This window comes from Carettochelys insculpta, chromosome 3, assembly GCF_033958435.1.
Source record: "Carettochelys insculpta isolate YL-2023 chromosome 3, ASM3395843v1, whole genome shotgun sequence".
NCBI lineage: Eukaryota > Metazoa > Chordata > Testudines > Carettochelyidae > Carettochelys > Carettochelys insculpta.
In genome coordinates this window covers 97,252,518-97,269,568 of record NC_134139.1, presented here as the reverse complement: position 1 = coordinate 97,269,568, position 17,051 = coordinate 97,252,518, and the positions used below count along the sequence as shown (strand labels likewise).

Sequence of the window (17,051 nt, the reverse complement as noted above, 5' to 3'; positions counted from 1 at the left end):
TGGATGGGAGAATTATGAAGAGAGGGTGAGCAGCCTCCCCACAGCTCCCAGGTATGGCTATACGATGGGTGCGTGCCCCTGAACTACCCAGACAGCGAGGGAAGGAACCGCTGTCCCCCGCCACCTCCCAGCTGCTCCCCAGTGCCACAGCAAGGCGGCGGCCGGTGGCTGTAGCGGTGTTCTGGCAGAGCGCTCCCAACAAGCACGGGCAACCTCCGCGGGCGGCTCTGCCGCTGCTCAGCGCCTGCTCCCGGCAGCGGCCTCCCGGGCCCTGCCAACTTCCCCCCGGGCCAGAGGCGAGGAGTAGAGCCGGGCACATCCGGGTGCTGGCGGCCTTTGAGCGCATGCGCCATAGAGCCGCTGCTGGGTGGGTGAGGAGGCAGCGGCAGCTGCTCCTCGGGGAGCGGCGCTTCCGCGTTGCGGGGCCAGAGGCCAGACAGGGGGTGGCGGCAGCGGCAGCGGCAGGCGCGGGGCTGGAGCATGGTGGTGGTGGGGCGGGCCGGCAGCCAGGCGCGGCAGCAGCAGCCAGCAGCCTGCTGCTAAGGCGCGAAGGCTGCCCAGCCGAGCCGAGCCGAGCCGAGCCGAGCGAGGGGGAGCGCGAAAGGCAGGGACTGCGGCGGCGGCTGGGCACCTGGAGGGCTAGCGGTGCGGCCGGCGCTCCCGCGATGTGAGGCGGGCTGGGCTGTAGAGGCTGAGGCCGGCGCTGTCACGTCGCAGCTATATCGAGGCAGTCGGCGGTGTCGGCAAGGGGCTGGGCCCGGAGTGGGGCCAAGCGCGCTTCTAGGGCCTTGGGAGCTGCGGAGTGGGGGTCGCCTGGGGAGCGGGCGGCGGGGGCGGATTTACCTTCGGGGGTCTCTTGGCTGGTGCCAGGCTGAGCCCTGCGCCGCGCCCTCGGCTACCCCTTGCGCTAGGCTCTAGCCTCCCTGGCCGGCTGCAGGGCTCGGCGGCAGCCGGTCTCCGGCTCAGTGAATGAGGAGAGCCGCTTGGACATCGTCTCCCGCCTAGGAGCTGCCGGGCTCTCCGCGAGCCGGGGCTGAGCCGCGGGGAGGAGAAGAGTCGGGAGCGCAGACGCCGCCGAGACCATGAGGAAATTTAACATCAGGAAGGTGCTGGACGGGCTGACCGCGGTCTCGTCTTCCTCCTCGGCGTCCTCCTCGCAGCAGCAGCAGCAGCAGTCCGGGAACCGGGAGAGCGACATCCCGGAGACGCTCCAGTCCGAGCACTTCCAGCTCTGCAAGGTGATGCCTGCAGCCAGGAGCTGTGGAGGAGCTCATGGAGCCATGATGGGCTCTGCAGGCTTTTGGCTGTTTGGGTTGTAATACCTACAATTATGGAAACCCCTCCGCTCTTTGGGGATGGGAAGGGAATGCTATGGGAGTTAGAAAGGGTTTGCTCGAGTGTTCTGTGGGAATCATCTTTTCTTTCCATTGACAATTTCTAGATTGTCTTGTTTCTAGGCTATTTCATGCACCTAAAGCTGTATCTGTCCAGGAAAAAAAATCTGGGGAGGGGGAAAGTAGCAAGGAGTGTAATGATACCTGGGTGTATATATAATGCACATCTGATTGCTGTTGCCTTTGAACGAAAACTGCTTATGATGGACTAGACGTATGGGAGGACCTAGCCCTTTGCCTTATTTGGAAATGCATTGATCCTTTTATATCTGCAGACCTTTCTGTTGAATTTATTAGGGCTTGTTATCAAGTAGACGCTGCTGATATTTCCAGTGTAAGGTGGGAGAGAAGTTACTATTGTTTGCTGATGGTATGATTATAGCAATTGAGGTTTGTACATTTATTAAAGGATGATGCAGCAAATTAATCCAAAAGCTGCACCAAGAGCAATAAAGTAATTTGAATATTAACACCCATCTTCTTTTTATACAACACCCAGGGCTTACTTTTTGTTCGGGCTGCTTTCTACACACTGCATTTTATCTAGTGTTACATGCATTTTTTCCCAGCAATTTATAAACGGTAAAGGGTCTGGAAGGGGCTGAGGGGTGGGGAAACAAGTGTTGAGTTAAATGGCCTTGTTTACAGATGCAGTGTAATACCTTGCAATACTCTGCATAATCATTTAAAGTTGAGAGGCCGGCCTGTTTAACCTTATCAAAGTTAAATCCCTGTGTACACCATCATCCGTATATTTTTATTTGTAATTTAAATCTGATTCTTTAAAATAGAAAAGCTAGTATTTGTATGGCTATTTTTCCCCCCTTTGGCACAGCTGTGATCAAGATTGTCATTTTATTTTTTTCATGTGAAAAGTGATTCATGCAATGAAACAGCCCAGTTAATTAATTTGAATCAGTTATTGTCTTACAGTACAGTTAATTTGATAACTGTACAAGCACTAATTAAAATCCTGACTAGTCAAAAAAGTAGCCATTCTAATAGCTTAATAAATAGTGTTGATGGTGGGGGTGGAATATGTACTTTCTTTTAAAATGCTATCCTGGAGGGAGGATGCCCTGTGCCTTGTCTAAGAGAAATGAGGATAGCTCTCAGAAGAGCAGTTCTAATGATTTGTAATAGTTTAATTCACAATATTGGCTGCATTGTCAAACTTCCCAGGAAACATCTCATATTTTAATTGTCAAATGCTTTGTACACAGCTATAAACAAGAAGGAGGAAAGACAAAATAAATTTGGGAAATGAGAATAGTTGGGTGGCTTTTTAAGGAAAGGAGGGAAAAATAAAATGCAGCTTTCAGTAATCACCTTCTATTTCATATTCAAGGATGTATGAATAGAGTCTCTACCAGAAATTTTCTGTAATGACTTCAGGATGAAGGGCTTTTGCATCAGATCTTTCTTCCTAAGTGTTTATTTCCTGACTGAAGTGCAATTAAAACTAAACTCCTTTCCCTAATACACTGTTTTGATTTTTTGTTTTTGGTCTGCTGCTTGACCCACTGTTACTACACTGCTGTGACTTGTTAGACTGTACGCCATGGTTTCCCCTATCAGCCTTCAGCCTTGGCATTTGATCCTGTTCAGAAGATACTGGCCATTGGGACTCAGACTGGAGCTTTAAGGCTGTATCCTTTCATTCTGTTATAAAAAGAAAATCACTGCTGCTGCTGATTGGAATCCTGTGTTGGGTTGCTATTCTGCTTTGCTGGAGCTGGTGTGAGGAAGTATTCTGGAAGTCAGGTATGTATTTGCATTTGGGGTTGGGGTGGAGAGGGGAAAGCCTTAATCGCTCTTGCTGGAGTCTCTCTTTTTTGTGTCTGTGTGTGCGCGCACACATCTTTTGAGGATCTGCCAATGCTGTGATGTATGGCTCTTCAGTTTTCACTATTTTGGGCTGGTATATGTGCCTGTGAAGTTTCTCTTGTGTTTGTATTTTTACTGCAGTTAAACACAAATCTAGGGAATCAAGGCCTGGCATGTATTAAAGATTGTAAAGATGCTGTCTTCTTGGACTTGAAAATTTTCGAAGGGGGAATGTTGGCTTCATGCTTGCTTGTGGATTTTCTCTTTGGGAGCTGCTTTCTAATATTTTGTAATTATTTGTGGCTTGTTTTTAAGCTACAGAAGGATTGTATTTGTTTCTAATTGTTACATCATTAATACTAAAATGTACAAGTTACTCAAACTAGCAAATGGAATTTGTAGCATAAGTCAACAATAGGCATGTTCTTCTATGTTTGAGAGAAGGGACCTAAATGTCTTTCCCCAAAAAATTGGGATTGGCTGAACATCAATGGGGAATATAGTCATTGAATTTGCTCTTACCCTGACATCTGTTGAAGCTTTGACATTTCTAAGAGTTTCAAATTTATCTTTCTAGGAAAATAATCTGCTTATAAATGGCAGATCAATATCTTGTTATCACTGCTACTTTGTAGGGCTTGCTACTGTTTATAGTAATCCGGGAGTTAGATTAACATGACAATAATCCCACCTCCTTCAACTAAAATGAAATATTTTGCAGCAATATTTAGTCTTTAAGCTTTCTTTTCAGATGCTTTAAGTTTACATATGTAAGATGTTAACTGTTATATGACAGAGTCAGAGAGAAGAGAATTTTAGATATAAATTGAGTGAGGTTAAAAAGTGTAAAAACCAAACAAATGTGAAATATAATTATCATTGAAGATTTCATTGTTCATAGGAGCAGCATATTAAGTATTATCTCTACACTTTATTAAAACTATTGTTATATGTAACTATCAAAACAAAAAAACAGTCCAGTAGCACTTTAAAGACTAACAAAATAATACTGGACTGCTTTTTTGTTTTGATAGTATATAGACTAGCAGGACTATCTCTCTGTTTACATGTAAGTAGTATTTCTTTATCTATTGAAGGTAGCTTTTACAGACAGGTTGCCATTTTTCTTGTAACTAAATTGGCAATAGATTATATGCCCACTTTAGTATTCCAATTATGGTGAGTTATGTTGAGGGTGACTTATAAAATGGTTAACTGAAGATGGAAATTAATTGCCTAACATCACTGTAATAGTGCCTTACGAGTTTGCCTTTTAATAGGCAGAAATAAACATTCTGGAGGACAAGTGAGTTTAGCTTAAGCATCAGTTCAAATGCAATTTTTTTTTAAAAATATCTGTTTTCCTGGAAATGTTGAAGCAGTTGTACTGAGCTACAGGTTGAGCTTCTCTATTCTGGCACCCTCAGAACCTGACCAGTGCTGGATGAGAGAATCTGCCGCTCAGTATTGTGTAGTAGCATTACCAACTCCTGCACTGCTTACTGGGCTCTTAGAAGACAAGGGTAAATTATAGCTAAGTAACAGCAAAGAACACTGAGAGCTGGGCCTGGTGGCCATTAACAAACTTTATGGGACTGCAGGAAACGTGGCCACACCCATGATAAGTGGTTGTCCAGCTAACTAAAATCATGCAAGATGACATATGATGCTAGATTAGAGAGGTTCAACCTGTAGTAGGATGGAGAGAAGTGTGTTTCTGATCTGAAACATCTATGCTATGTCTGAATTGGACTAGAGGGCTAAACCATCAGTCTTCGCTGATTTTAAACATTAGCTTCTTTTTTTTGTTTGTGAAAAAGGGAAAGCATCCCAAATATACTGTTTGTCTTCTTGAGTGCATATGCAAGACTTTGCTGCTAATAGCCTTCTCAAAGACAGGGAAATTTGACATTTGTTTTGCTATTGTTAGAACCTTGATGAGAACCATGAAATTGACAAGAATATCTCTTACTGTTTACAATTAATGAATACTCTGAACAGAAACAAGGTCTAGAACTACTCGGGGAGGAACAGGATGTAAAAATAGAGCCTATGGGAAGGTAGTGAATAGCAGATCCATCTTAGTCTCCACACACTCTGCTACTGTTTAGAGGCTAAAGTAGAGTGTTTTTTTCGGGTGGATGAGAAGTCTTCCCCAGCCCAGCTGTCCTCAATCTGTGGGAAATTGTTGGATTTCCCCTTGTCTTCTGTATTGGCCACTGACTAGTAAATTCAAAGTATGGTTTTAGGTTATGAAATTCTTCTTGTGTTTCATTATAACTCATAGCATATTCTAATTCTGGATATGTAATGACTGCTATAATTGATACCTAAGGAATGAAATAGTCCCATACCTAGTCAAATCTGGTATGAGGTATGATGATTTGGTTTTTGGGTATTCCTCTACAAACTTATAAGGGAAACTTCCTTTCAAAAGAGGGCCTCAACTTTACTTCTGTTGTGTTTTTTTTAACCCGTTTCAGTTTTTAAAAAATTTAAAATACTTCAAATTTAAAGAGGTAATACGATTTCACTCACAAAAGTGGAATGGGAGCAAAATGCTTTACAAATCAGAGGACTAGTTAGTAATGAATATTATTCAACTACTGTAATGCTTTTTAAACATGCCTATATTGAATAGTTAAATGATTTAAAAACATCTGATTAGTAGTTTTGAACTGCTTCAGATTTTAAAATCCGTACTGGTTATAGCTATGCATATTATGGGCAGGAGTGTGATAGCTGTGCTGTGAAATTCCTGTCTTCTATAACCATGTCTGCACCTTGGGGGAAAAAAGGGTAGGCTTTTAAGCACAATGAATGATTGTTTAAATATCAGAATTTAGCACACAATGTGGCATTTAAATAATTGAACTTTTTTTCTTCAAAAAGTTATGCCACTAGCATGTTTGTTAAAAATAGTCCATGTTGATGGGAGAGATCTCTTCTGTTGGCATAACAAGACTACCCCCCTGGAAGGCAGTAGCTGTGTTGGTGGGAGAAGCTGTTCTCCACATAGAGTCTGCACAGATGCTTATGTCAGTGTAACTTTCCTTGCCTGGGGAGTGTGGCATATTCACACAAGGCTTTGCTATTCCATGGCCAGCTTGTTCCTTCCTTGAGCAGTAATTCCTTCATGACGTCATTGCAGTTGGAGACAGAGTTGTTCATAAGGTTTTTGGAAGAGATTACAAAATTTATTTATGCTTGTGACCTTCCTCAGTATTTAAACTTGAGTTTTGAGAGTAAAAGATTGGGGTATAATTCCACTCCACCATATAGTTCTGAGCATGTGGTTGAATGTGCAACCTATTGGTTCTTATTACTATTTCCATAAAGTTTAATAGCCAAATTTGAACTGGGAACATTTTATAAAGGGATTCATTTTAAAAAATAAACTTTGTTCATCAAATAATCTTCTGCAGCAGTATGCTAGTTTGAGAAGTTATTGTAACTCTGAAATGGAAATCTTATATTCTCTGTTTTAGCTGTTTTGAATCAGAGGAACTCTGCTTCATAGCAGACTGAATTTTTAATAAATCAGTCAGAATAGAGTCCCTGTAATTATGCTTGACCGTTACGGATGGATAAATATGGTGACCTCATTCTAGAACTTTCATAGAAAAATCACATGGCTTTTTAGTAGATGAAGGCAGAAGATACCATGCTTCTTGTTGCTTTGCTCTAATCCTGAGCACAGGACCGTCTGTGTGTAGTCTATCCTCTCCAGAATTTCATGAGTTTGAGAGCAGTCTTTGAGTATGCTGTGCTCACAGATGAGATCCTAATTCTTGCACTCTGATACCTCAGTGCATTCCTTCCCTTCCCTGGATGGAAGGACCATCTAAGAAATACTTAAGAATTTAGATACATTTTGTTTAGTGTCTTGGGTACAGCAAGGAAATTGTTAGAATAGTCTCCATTCCACTTATCTGTCATTTTCAATCTCCTTTTCTTCAGAAATCACTACACCTCTATAGTGTAGTCAGATTTGTCTAAATTATATGAAGTCCTGTGGCACCTTATAGACTGACAGGGGTGTGTGTGTGTGTGTGTGTGTGTTTTTTTTGGAGCTTAAGTTTTCATGGGCAAAGACCCACTTTGTCAGAGGCATGCCTAGAGTTTATCTAATAATACACTTTCAAAAATAAATCATAGCTGGTAGGCTTTCTCAGTACTAATCTTCTGGATGACCTTTCCTTTGATCTCTAATTCAGTAATGGAATTGTAGGCCCTGGGCATACCAATGGTTTAGTTAATAAAGCTACTTTTTTTTTTCCTTTCACTCATACATTTAGAGGGTATTAAAACCTACATCACAAAAGATCCAGGGAGTCCAGCCTGTTGAAATCTTGATCTGATTCTGTTAAGGGAGGCAAGATCAACTTAGTGTTTAAAGCAGAAGATGGTGAGGCTACCTAGATCCTGTGCCCCATTGTTGCTTATTTTATTAATTCCCCATGAAGTTGGGCATTTTTCGTTGCTTTGGTTTTCCTAGCTATGCAAAATACAGTAAACCCCTGATGTGCGATTTCGATTTGCGCATAACTTGTGTTAATGTGAGGTAAGCACAAGTCAAAATCATGGGATTCCCAGGGAGTGGGGAATGCAGCTGGTCTGCCACCTGCTTGCTCCAGCCCCTGGTTCTCCCAGCTGGATCAACTATGGCCGTCTGCCACCCAGTGCCCCTCCCTACCTAAGGCTGCCTACCCAGCTGCTCCCAACTTGTTAATATATCCTTGTGTTCTCTGTGCATATGCAAGTAGTATAGTTCTGATATCCTCTTTTTTATCCTCATCAGGGAGACACTTTTTTTTTATACTAAATAACTTTAGCTCTTTACCACTGTCTCCAAGAGAATTGAAGAGTTTAGTAATTCATAGGTAGGGCGCTACTAAACACATGATCCATTTACATCAATTTCACCATCATAGGTTTTTAAGATTAATACATTTTATGATTTCATGGTGTCTTAATTGTAGGGGTCCTGACCCAAAAAGAAGTAGAGAGGGTTGCTAAGTTATTGTGTGTGGTGTTGGGAGATGTTGCGATACTGCTACCCTTATTTCTGTGCTGCTGTGTGGAGAGCAGGGCCCTCAGTCAGCAGCCCACAGCTCTCTGGTCACTGAGCTCTGAAGACAGCACTGAGATAAAGGTGGCATGATATGGCAATTCCGTGACCCCCTAAAATATCCTTCAGACACCACCCGACTTTTGGGTCAGGATGCCCACTTTGAGAAATGCTGGTCTTTCCCATGAAATCAGGATAGCCATGGTGTCCAACCAGTTCTGAAGTAATAAGCACTATAGTGACTACTGTATACAGAACTAGCCATATTGTTCTGAAAATATATTTATTGTTCAAGCCAACAAGCCACACTGAGCTGCCAAAATAATCACATGCGGCTGGTGTGTTCGAGACCATGGCATTGTAGTAGAAACACACAATACCAGATATGGTACGTGACATGTTCTTCATGGCCATGAATTTGGTAGGGCCCTATTATTAGGGTTAGTGGCTCTAATTAAACTCTCTGTTTTTGTTTTCCAAATAGATTTTCTCGTCTGATTTTTTTTTTTTTTAAACATGTTGAGGGTCCAAGAATGTCAGATTAATTTGCCACCTTGGAGTGCAGTAATAATTTTTTAATAATTATCCGATGAAGGTCATTTCTTACTTAAAGCAGAATCTATTTGTGCCAACATAATTTTGGATTAGGAATATGTGGTCGTACTGAGCATGGAATGCATGTGTTGCAAAACTGTGGTAGGGACTTGTAGAGCATGTTCTGACTTCATAGCATACTGTTATTGCTACTGTTTAAACTTTTGTGCTTCTTCCTACTATTCATGTTTGTTTAAAATCTAAGTGGTATTGTTACAGAAGAGGTTTATGAGTGTGGAGTGTATTCTTGAAGAGGAAGTCCTCACTTTGCTTTGTGAAATCAGTAGAATTTGCATCTGGTAGTATGTTTTCCTTTATCTCTTAATTAATGGCTTGGAGCAGTAAAAGTATGTTAAACTCGTGTATTACAGTGTGCAACTCCTGAAAAGCAGCATGTACAGTGTTGTAGTTGGACATGCATACTGCTGAGTGAGAGTCTTGGATACAGGGCTCAATAATGTTGCCAGCGGGTGTCAGCGCATGGAGTCCTTTTTGGTCTTACTCGTGTTCAATAAGCAGATAAGAGGTAACGTTCAGAGGAGAGTTCACGCTACAGAAGGAGCAGACAAATGGGGGAAAGAATGTTAAATAGACTCTGTCCTAAGTAACAGGACCCTATCAGAAAAGAGAGAATTTAAATTTTGAAATAAATCCGTATTCCTGTAGTAGCCAGCACTTGAAATGAGAGTGCAGTAATAAATGCTATCTAAACATTTGTATATATGAGAACATAGGCAAAGTTTTTATTCACTCCAGCATAATAATTATATGCTAACTGAGTCTCATTTTGAACAATTGAGGCTGTCCTTTAGTATAACTTTGTGAGAATAAGCATTACATTAGGTTTGTAATGTGAGCAGTATTTCAGTTGGTTTTTTGTTCTGTTGATGTGTTTTAGGTCATTCCCATTGTAGTAATGTATGGGGTAATCTGTATTTCTGTCATTTGATTTATTTCAGGCACTGTTAATTATGATCTTGCATTAAAATATTTCCCCTTATTACTTTATTTTGTTTGTAAATTATTTGACACATCGTTAGTTTAAGTGTGAACACCTATCCTTTCTAAGGATTATGTAAAAATTTACTGGCACAATAATAATTGAAAATCAATCACAATTGCACTCTGTGCCTCAGTTTAATAATCTGGGGGGAAGGTCTAGTGTGAAAAAAAGGAAACCTTGGAAACAGGTACAATTGAAACTGTCATACTTTTTTTTTATATGGCTGAAGTAAATGTAAAGCAACAACTTTAATTTTACATTCAGATGGTTAAGACCAATAATTGTGCCTGGGTTAGCAGAGTATTTTACAGTGGTGCCCTTTTGGTGTGTTTGAGTTGTTATATGTTCCATGGTCTCTTCTGGGCAACCACAAGCACATGCTGGAGAGTCTTTAATTTTCCATTTGTACTGCAAGTATTTGCAACTCCCATAGTTTATGTGGGTTTGCTCATGAGCTTTGTGGGAGATTGAAGCCAGGGATCTTCTGTATCAGGTCTTTCACAAGGTGTTTGGGACTTCTTGTGAACTTAATTTAGCTTTCCAAGCTTCTTCAGGGTTGAAGTTGAGTTGCTGAAGGTAACAAATGTGTAGGTCTTAAAAGGCCTATGTGATAAGGGATGTTGTAAGGGCCTAGTGGATGGAAAGAGGATCACTTTCCTTGATACTTTTGAATTCCTGAAGGGTTACAGCATCACAGCAAATACAGCAAACTCTTTCATATCTGTCATTCTATCATCTGGAACTCTCAGATAACCGGCCTTTTAACCCTAAGTACATTTTAGTTATGTTTTCCATAAGTATGGTATAGTAGAGTGGAGATAAATACAAATACTGCAAATACAGTAAAGTTTAGTGTATAGTACTACTGTTGGTAAATAAAATACTCTGCATACATTTTTGTTTGTCTTAATATCTAATCTTGTTTTTCTTTATTGTTATGCATTGCTAGGGATACCTCTCTTTCTCCAGAATATTTGAATATCCAACAACCTCCCAGTCCCTAGGCTGCTGCATATGAAAGAGTTTGCTGTAGATGCAGGAGCAGTGTGATGATGCTGGCAGCTAAGGTTTGAGGTCAGCTAGAGGGTTCTAATAATTGCATTTCAGTATTTAGTTGGACATCAGTAAGTTTGTTTTGCTTCTGGTCCACACTGGTAGGTATATAGTACTTGGCTGCAGAGTACACAAGGTCCGTTGCTGATGTATGCATCGCTGCTGCTGATACTCCCCAGCTTGTGCCTGCCGGTTTCAGAACCAATACTGTTGAAAAGCAGAGCAGTATAAATCTGCATCTTGCTATGATTTCTATGCACCGTATTTATAAAATGAGATAAGCATGACATTTTATTCTGAAACCTGACTGGCTGCATTTTTTAAACCAGATCTTGAATATTTTAATGTTTTTTTTTCCTTTGTGGCCTTTTTTCTGTACAAATTAAAGATTTTAAAATGGCAATTCCTTACCTGGTTTGACATGTTGGCTGCTCCAGAGGATTTGCTTGATAATGTCTACCTACTGCAAATTAACATAATGCTCTTTTGTCAGTCAAAATGGCATCTTTGGTGAAAAGGTGAAAATACACTTTAAATCTATCTGAAATTCTCTTGGTTTATGGAGGGGTATTGTGGGACAGTCAAACCCACAGAAGGCAATGAGTGGTTGAAGAGCAGCTCAGTCCTGAACCTGCAAGCCATGCCAATCTTGTCGCAGAATCTTAAAAAAAGAGACATGCAGTTCAGCAGGGGGACAGCCTGGGGAGATGGTTGGACCTCTCATCTTTGTCTCTCAGAAGGGAGCACTGCGGAGGCTTATGCTACCTTTTTGTTGTCTGTGAGTACAGAACAGTAGGATACGTTGCTGGAGCGTTTTGGTGGACAGAAGTTGGTGCTTCATTTATACTAACTTTGTTTCCCTGCCTTTGTGGCCTAGAGAATTGGGACTAAGGGTTTAGCTCTGGAGCAGACCCCCAATGAGAATATGAACCCTCTGAGAAGAAGGTGGAGCATCACTGGAAGTAGTACATGGATGTCTGACCAGACTCTAAAACTAATTCTATACGGGTAGCTGGATCAGAACGCAAAGTGGATGGGTGGACTGGATTTCCCTGTAATCTCAGTTGGAAAACTAGCTGAAAGACTCAACACATAAAGGTCTAGAAAGATTGTTGGTCCTAGACCAGGACTGCCATCCTGGTGTGATATTTATGATTATTGGGAGAAAACACTATCTTGCCCTGAAAGGGATGAGGCCAAATGTGACCTGATTGAAGAGCCAAGTCACGAGACTAAAGGGACTATCAGTGGATCAGGACAACAGGTGAACAGAGGGGGGGGAAAATCTGGCAGTAATGCATCTAGCCATAGTACATTATACCAGCTGGTGAGTCACTTTGTAACAGAGAAAATTAGCCACCATTGCAAAGAATATTGTTTTAGATGACTTTGATTCAAATATATTCTCTTCTTAAAATGTATATGATGGGAAGCTGCATGATTTTTTTCCCCCCAAGAAAGATTTTACACTAAAATGCGTCAATGACGTTGTTCTTTAAAAAGTTTGTTTTTAGTTTTGTATCGGTGGAATTCAGGGAAGGGAGTCTCCTAATCTCTCATCTTTAAGCATTTTTACAGTGTAGGAGAGAGGCTCTAAGCATAGATTTTCATTCAGGTGCATTCCATCAGTTGAAATGTTGAAGGAGTAAACATGTAATAATGTTCTTGAAATAGTAACAGAGAGGGAGCCATGCTAGTCTATATACTATCAAAACAAAAAAGCAGTCAAGTAGCACTTTAAAGACTAACAATAATTTATTAGGTGAGCTTTCATGGGACATACCCACCTCTTCAGACCATAGCCAGGCCAGAACAGACTCAATATTTAAGGCAAATTTGACCCATTAACACATGGTTTGAACCGGGATGCAAATTTTCTGGGACATTATAGGGGCTCTTTTGCATACTTAGCTTAATCTAATTCTTGATTTCCCCCTGCCCCTCTGCTCTTTGATTTGCTCACCTTGATAATTTTTTTTCTGTTTTGTCAACCTTGATTACTGTTTTTGGTTCTCTGAGTCTGTTCTGGTCTGGCTATGGTCTGAAGAAGTGGGTCTGTCCCATGAAAGCTCACCTAATAAATTATATTGTTAGTCTTTAAAGTGCTACTTTACTGCTTTTTGTTTTGGTCTTGAAATGTGTGCTTTACATTAGTGCAGAGCAAATGAGGTGTAAATGGCATTCTGTTTTAGGGTTTTTAGTAATGTAGAGCAAAGTTGATCACGCAAACTGAAGTGTTGAAAAGTTGGGTTTCCAGTAATAACTGAGTGGTTTTCTTTAGAAATAGGTGCCAATGTGGTGTTAGTGCTCTTAATAAAGTGAAGTGCAAATCTGCAAGATCAGCTGTGCTTTGTCCTGAAAGAATGCACAAAACTGTTCTGTAGTCATCAGAGGAAAGGAATAGACTTTTATCTTGAGGCAGATAGCAATCAATTAAAGCAAAAATGAATGTGCCCACTAAATTACTGACGATCATGCAGGAGTCTTGCATTTTTGATAAGTTAAAAAAAAGTTTTTTAAAAAAAAAGGTACATTTTGTCTGCGTGTGGTTATGAAGGTCATCTGCTTTTTTAGCTGACTGCACACTTACTGTCATTACTGTTTAACTTTCAATAAAATCTTTAATTCACATATACATTCAGTCATAATATATTTCTAAATAAGAGAACAACACAGCAGTGGAAGAACTAATCCAATTGAGTACAGCACAGTTGTTTCAAGTTATAATAACAATTGCTCTGCAAAATTCTGATCTTAGTTCTGAAGCAGGCAGCACTTAACTCTGATAATTATAATCAATAAATGGACATGTGGTTTAATTAGATTTTCATGTATATGCTTGTTACTGGAATTGGGTAACATGGAGAAATTCTTATTAGGTAGTCTGACTAATTTTACATATTAATTTTACGTTAACTGGATTAATGTACTTTGGTGCTATTAATATGTATCCTTTGATGCAGTTAGCATTTGTTAGTTTTAAATATATTGTGTACAGAATAGTAATTCACCTTGTTGCAGCTGATAACTATTTTTGGTTGAATTTTATTAGCTTTGTTTTAGAGAGCGAGCTATTAGTCCATTTAAAAAGTCATGCTTAATTATATACAGTGCTTTGCCTGTTTAATGATGAAATAAGTTTAATTTTTGTTTAATGGAAGTTTAACTTTCCATTGTATTGCATTTGTCACATGCTATATGTCTCAAACTGGAACAATACAAATACTCATCCCTCACTATATGAGCACAGTTGGTTCTGAAATTTCTGCTCAAAGGTGAAAACACATGACACTAAACTCCCATTGAAATACATGTAAAAGTCTCCAATTTGTTCCAAGTGCTTGTAACTTGATATAAACCAGTTGAGTTTAGGTACTTTTCTGATGTATTTTGAATAGTTTGGCACCAGAAATAGGATGTACGGTATGTATGTAGAGCAGGGATTCCCAGCCTAAGGTCCGGACCCAAACACGGGTCCCATTAGATTTGCTGAAGGTCACCAGCTGGGCGGTCCTCAGCTATATGTGGCTGTTAAAGAAGCCATCTGCAGTTTCTTAATACTGCTGCCTCAGGCAGATACCTATCAATAGAGAGAGCTGTCATCTCCAGCAGCTGTTTCTCTCCCTAGGGATAGCAATTACCTTATGCCTAGGTGCTGAAAGCTTAACACTTGAGTTAATTGGTTTTAATGACTGTTACCTGCTGGGAGCAGGAGGGCTGGGGGAGCCTAGCAGCCACAGTGAAGAAGCTGTCAGAGGAGGAGGAGTGTCTAAGGCTGGGGCCATTTAGGGATGCAGGGAGGGTCTAAGACCGGGGGCAGTTTGGGACTGCGGGCGGGGGTGGTGGTCTAAGGCTGGAGGTGTTTGGGGGCTGCTGGCGGGGGCTAAGGCTGGGGGAAGTTTGCAACCGGGGAGGGGGGACTAATACAGTAAATCCTCGAGTTACCCAGGGGTTGTTCCTGCAACCCCTGCATAACTCAGATTTTCCTGTAAGGGCAGGGGAGCCAGGAACCACCAGGGCTGGTCAGTATCCTCTCCCCCAGAATGGCAGGAGCTGGGAACCTCTCTTCCCCCAGCCACAGGGCTGTCAGATGGCTGCATGTCTGATGGAGGGAGGGAGAAGGCTCCAGCCACAGGGCTGTGGGTCTCCCCGCCCCCATCCAGGGACCCCACGGCTGGCTCGTATAAGTGGGGGAAGTTCACTTGTTTTGTGAACAAATGTAGGTATGTATGTCCCTCGTTTTAAAGTGCTCGTTAAACAAGGAATGATTGTAAAGCTAGAAACTCACATTTGAAACTGGATGAAAACAAGGAAATCAAAATATGGATGTAAAGTAACCATCATATTTTTCCGTTAGTTATCTGTTAAATATCTAGGTGTGATCTGTTTTGTCACTAACATGGTAAGGTTTTTAATACTCTTTTTTTCAAGCCTGTAGAAACTGTAGCATTTTTGGACGAATTCCAAATGAGAAGTTTACAGAGACTAGTTCAGCAGTCTCTCTTGAAAGTACATAGTCTTTTTTGTATGGGCAACATAGGCTTTTCCTCAACACTACCCAGCCAAAGGTGATTGTATGTCCACCATTGTCTAGTTCAATCTTTGGTGCTAAATTGCTTTCCTCTTAGTTTATATCCTCCTGTTTCTTTAAAAAATAAATCTGTCCTGAAGATTGTTTTTCTGTAGCACATATAGCTGCCTATAACTTGTCTGCTTCGTTTGTTCCATTTTAGATTCTACCCATGGAAGCAGTATTGTAGAGACCATTCAATGGACTGCAAAAATAGGTAATTTTATGGATAATAAAGGTGGAGCAGACTTGTATGTGTTCTGAGGATGCTTTAGAATAGACTCATAAATCAGGGAGTTGTTTTACAAGGTTTGTCTCTTGTACCAATTTTGCTGTTTTGTGTGTTAGAGCATAGAAACTAATTTGAAGATACTCTGCAAAACTGCCATCGTGGGAAGCCATGTTTGTACGTCAGTTTCCTTGTCAAATATAATTGGTTTATAGATAGGCAGAATCTTCCTTTCAAAATGGCAGCCCAAAAACTCTGCCTTCTCTGTGGGATGGATAAGTTGGGTTCTTTACCTTTTACTCACCATGGCCAGAAATAAAAATTCTGTAGAAGAGATTTTTGTCTTCAGTTGTGTTACTCCATTGTCTTCAAATTAGGCTTTTTTTAACCTCTTTGCCTTAAATAGGTTTACATAGGTTTAACTGATTGGAGCTTGGTAAACAATTCTGTCCGTCAAAACAAAAAAGGAGTAAAGTAGCACTTCAAAGACTAACAAAATAATTTATTAGGTGAGCTTTCGTGGGACAGATCCACTTCTTCAGACCATAGCCATACCAGAACAGACTCACTATTTAAGGCATAGAGAACCAAAAATAGTAATCAAGGTTGACAAATCAGAAAAAAAAAAAATGATCAAGGTGAGCAAATCAGAGAGCAGAGGGTTGGGGGAGTCAAGAATTAGATTAAGCCAAGTATGCAAAAGAGGCCCTATAGTGTCCCAGATAATTTGCATCCAGACTGCTGAACTCTTCCATGTTCAAATTCAACACATTACCACGTGGTTTGAACCGGGATGCAAATTTTCTGGGACATTATAGGGGCTCTTTTGAATACTTGGCTTAATCTAATTCTTGACTTTCTTCCCCTCCTCCCCTCTGCTCTCTGATTTGCTCACCTGGATCATTTTTTTTTTTTTTCTGATTTGTCAACCTTGATTACTATTTTTGGTTCTCTATGCCTTAAATAGTGAGTCTGTTCTGGTATGGCTATGGTCTGAAGAAGTGGGTCTGCCCAAGAAAGCTCACCTAATAAATTATTTTGTTAGTCTTTAAAGTGCTACTTTACTGCTTTTTTGTTTTGATAGTGTACAGACTAGCACAGCTTTCTCTCTGTTACTAATCAGTTGTGTCGATGAATGAGAGCTAACCAGTGCTTTTTGTGGGGCTGCCAAAGGAGGGATTGGGGGAGCTCCATCTCCCAGCCCCACTCTGCCACAGGGGTTCTGACTCCCAGCCATATGGCAGCCTTCCGGCCCTTGCTCTACCATGGGACAGGTGGGGGCTCTAGGACTTGGCCCTGCTCAACATAAA

At 41.0% G+C, this 17,051-nt stretch overlaps 1 protein-coding gene across 2 annotated transcripts in view; it reads left to right on the top strand.

The window, feature by feature from the left end:
- Positions 1–405: 405 nt before the first annotated feature.
- The window catches only part of STXBP5 (syntaxin binding protein 5), a 183,964-nt gene continuing 167,318 nt past the window's right edge, over positions 406–17,051 (top strand). For both annotated transcript variants that reach the window (XM_074990423.1, XM_074990422.1), the window contains exons 1-2: positions 406–1,238; positions 2,946–3,043. In XM_074990423.1, coding sequence (XP_074846524.1) covers positions 1,083–1,238; positions 2,946–3,043 — 254 coding nt within the window. In that variant the 5' untranslated portion in view covers positions 406–1,082. The remainder of the gene's footprint in view (positions 1,239–2,945; positions 3,044–17,051) is intronic.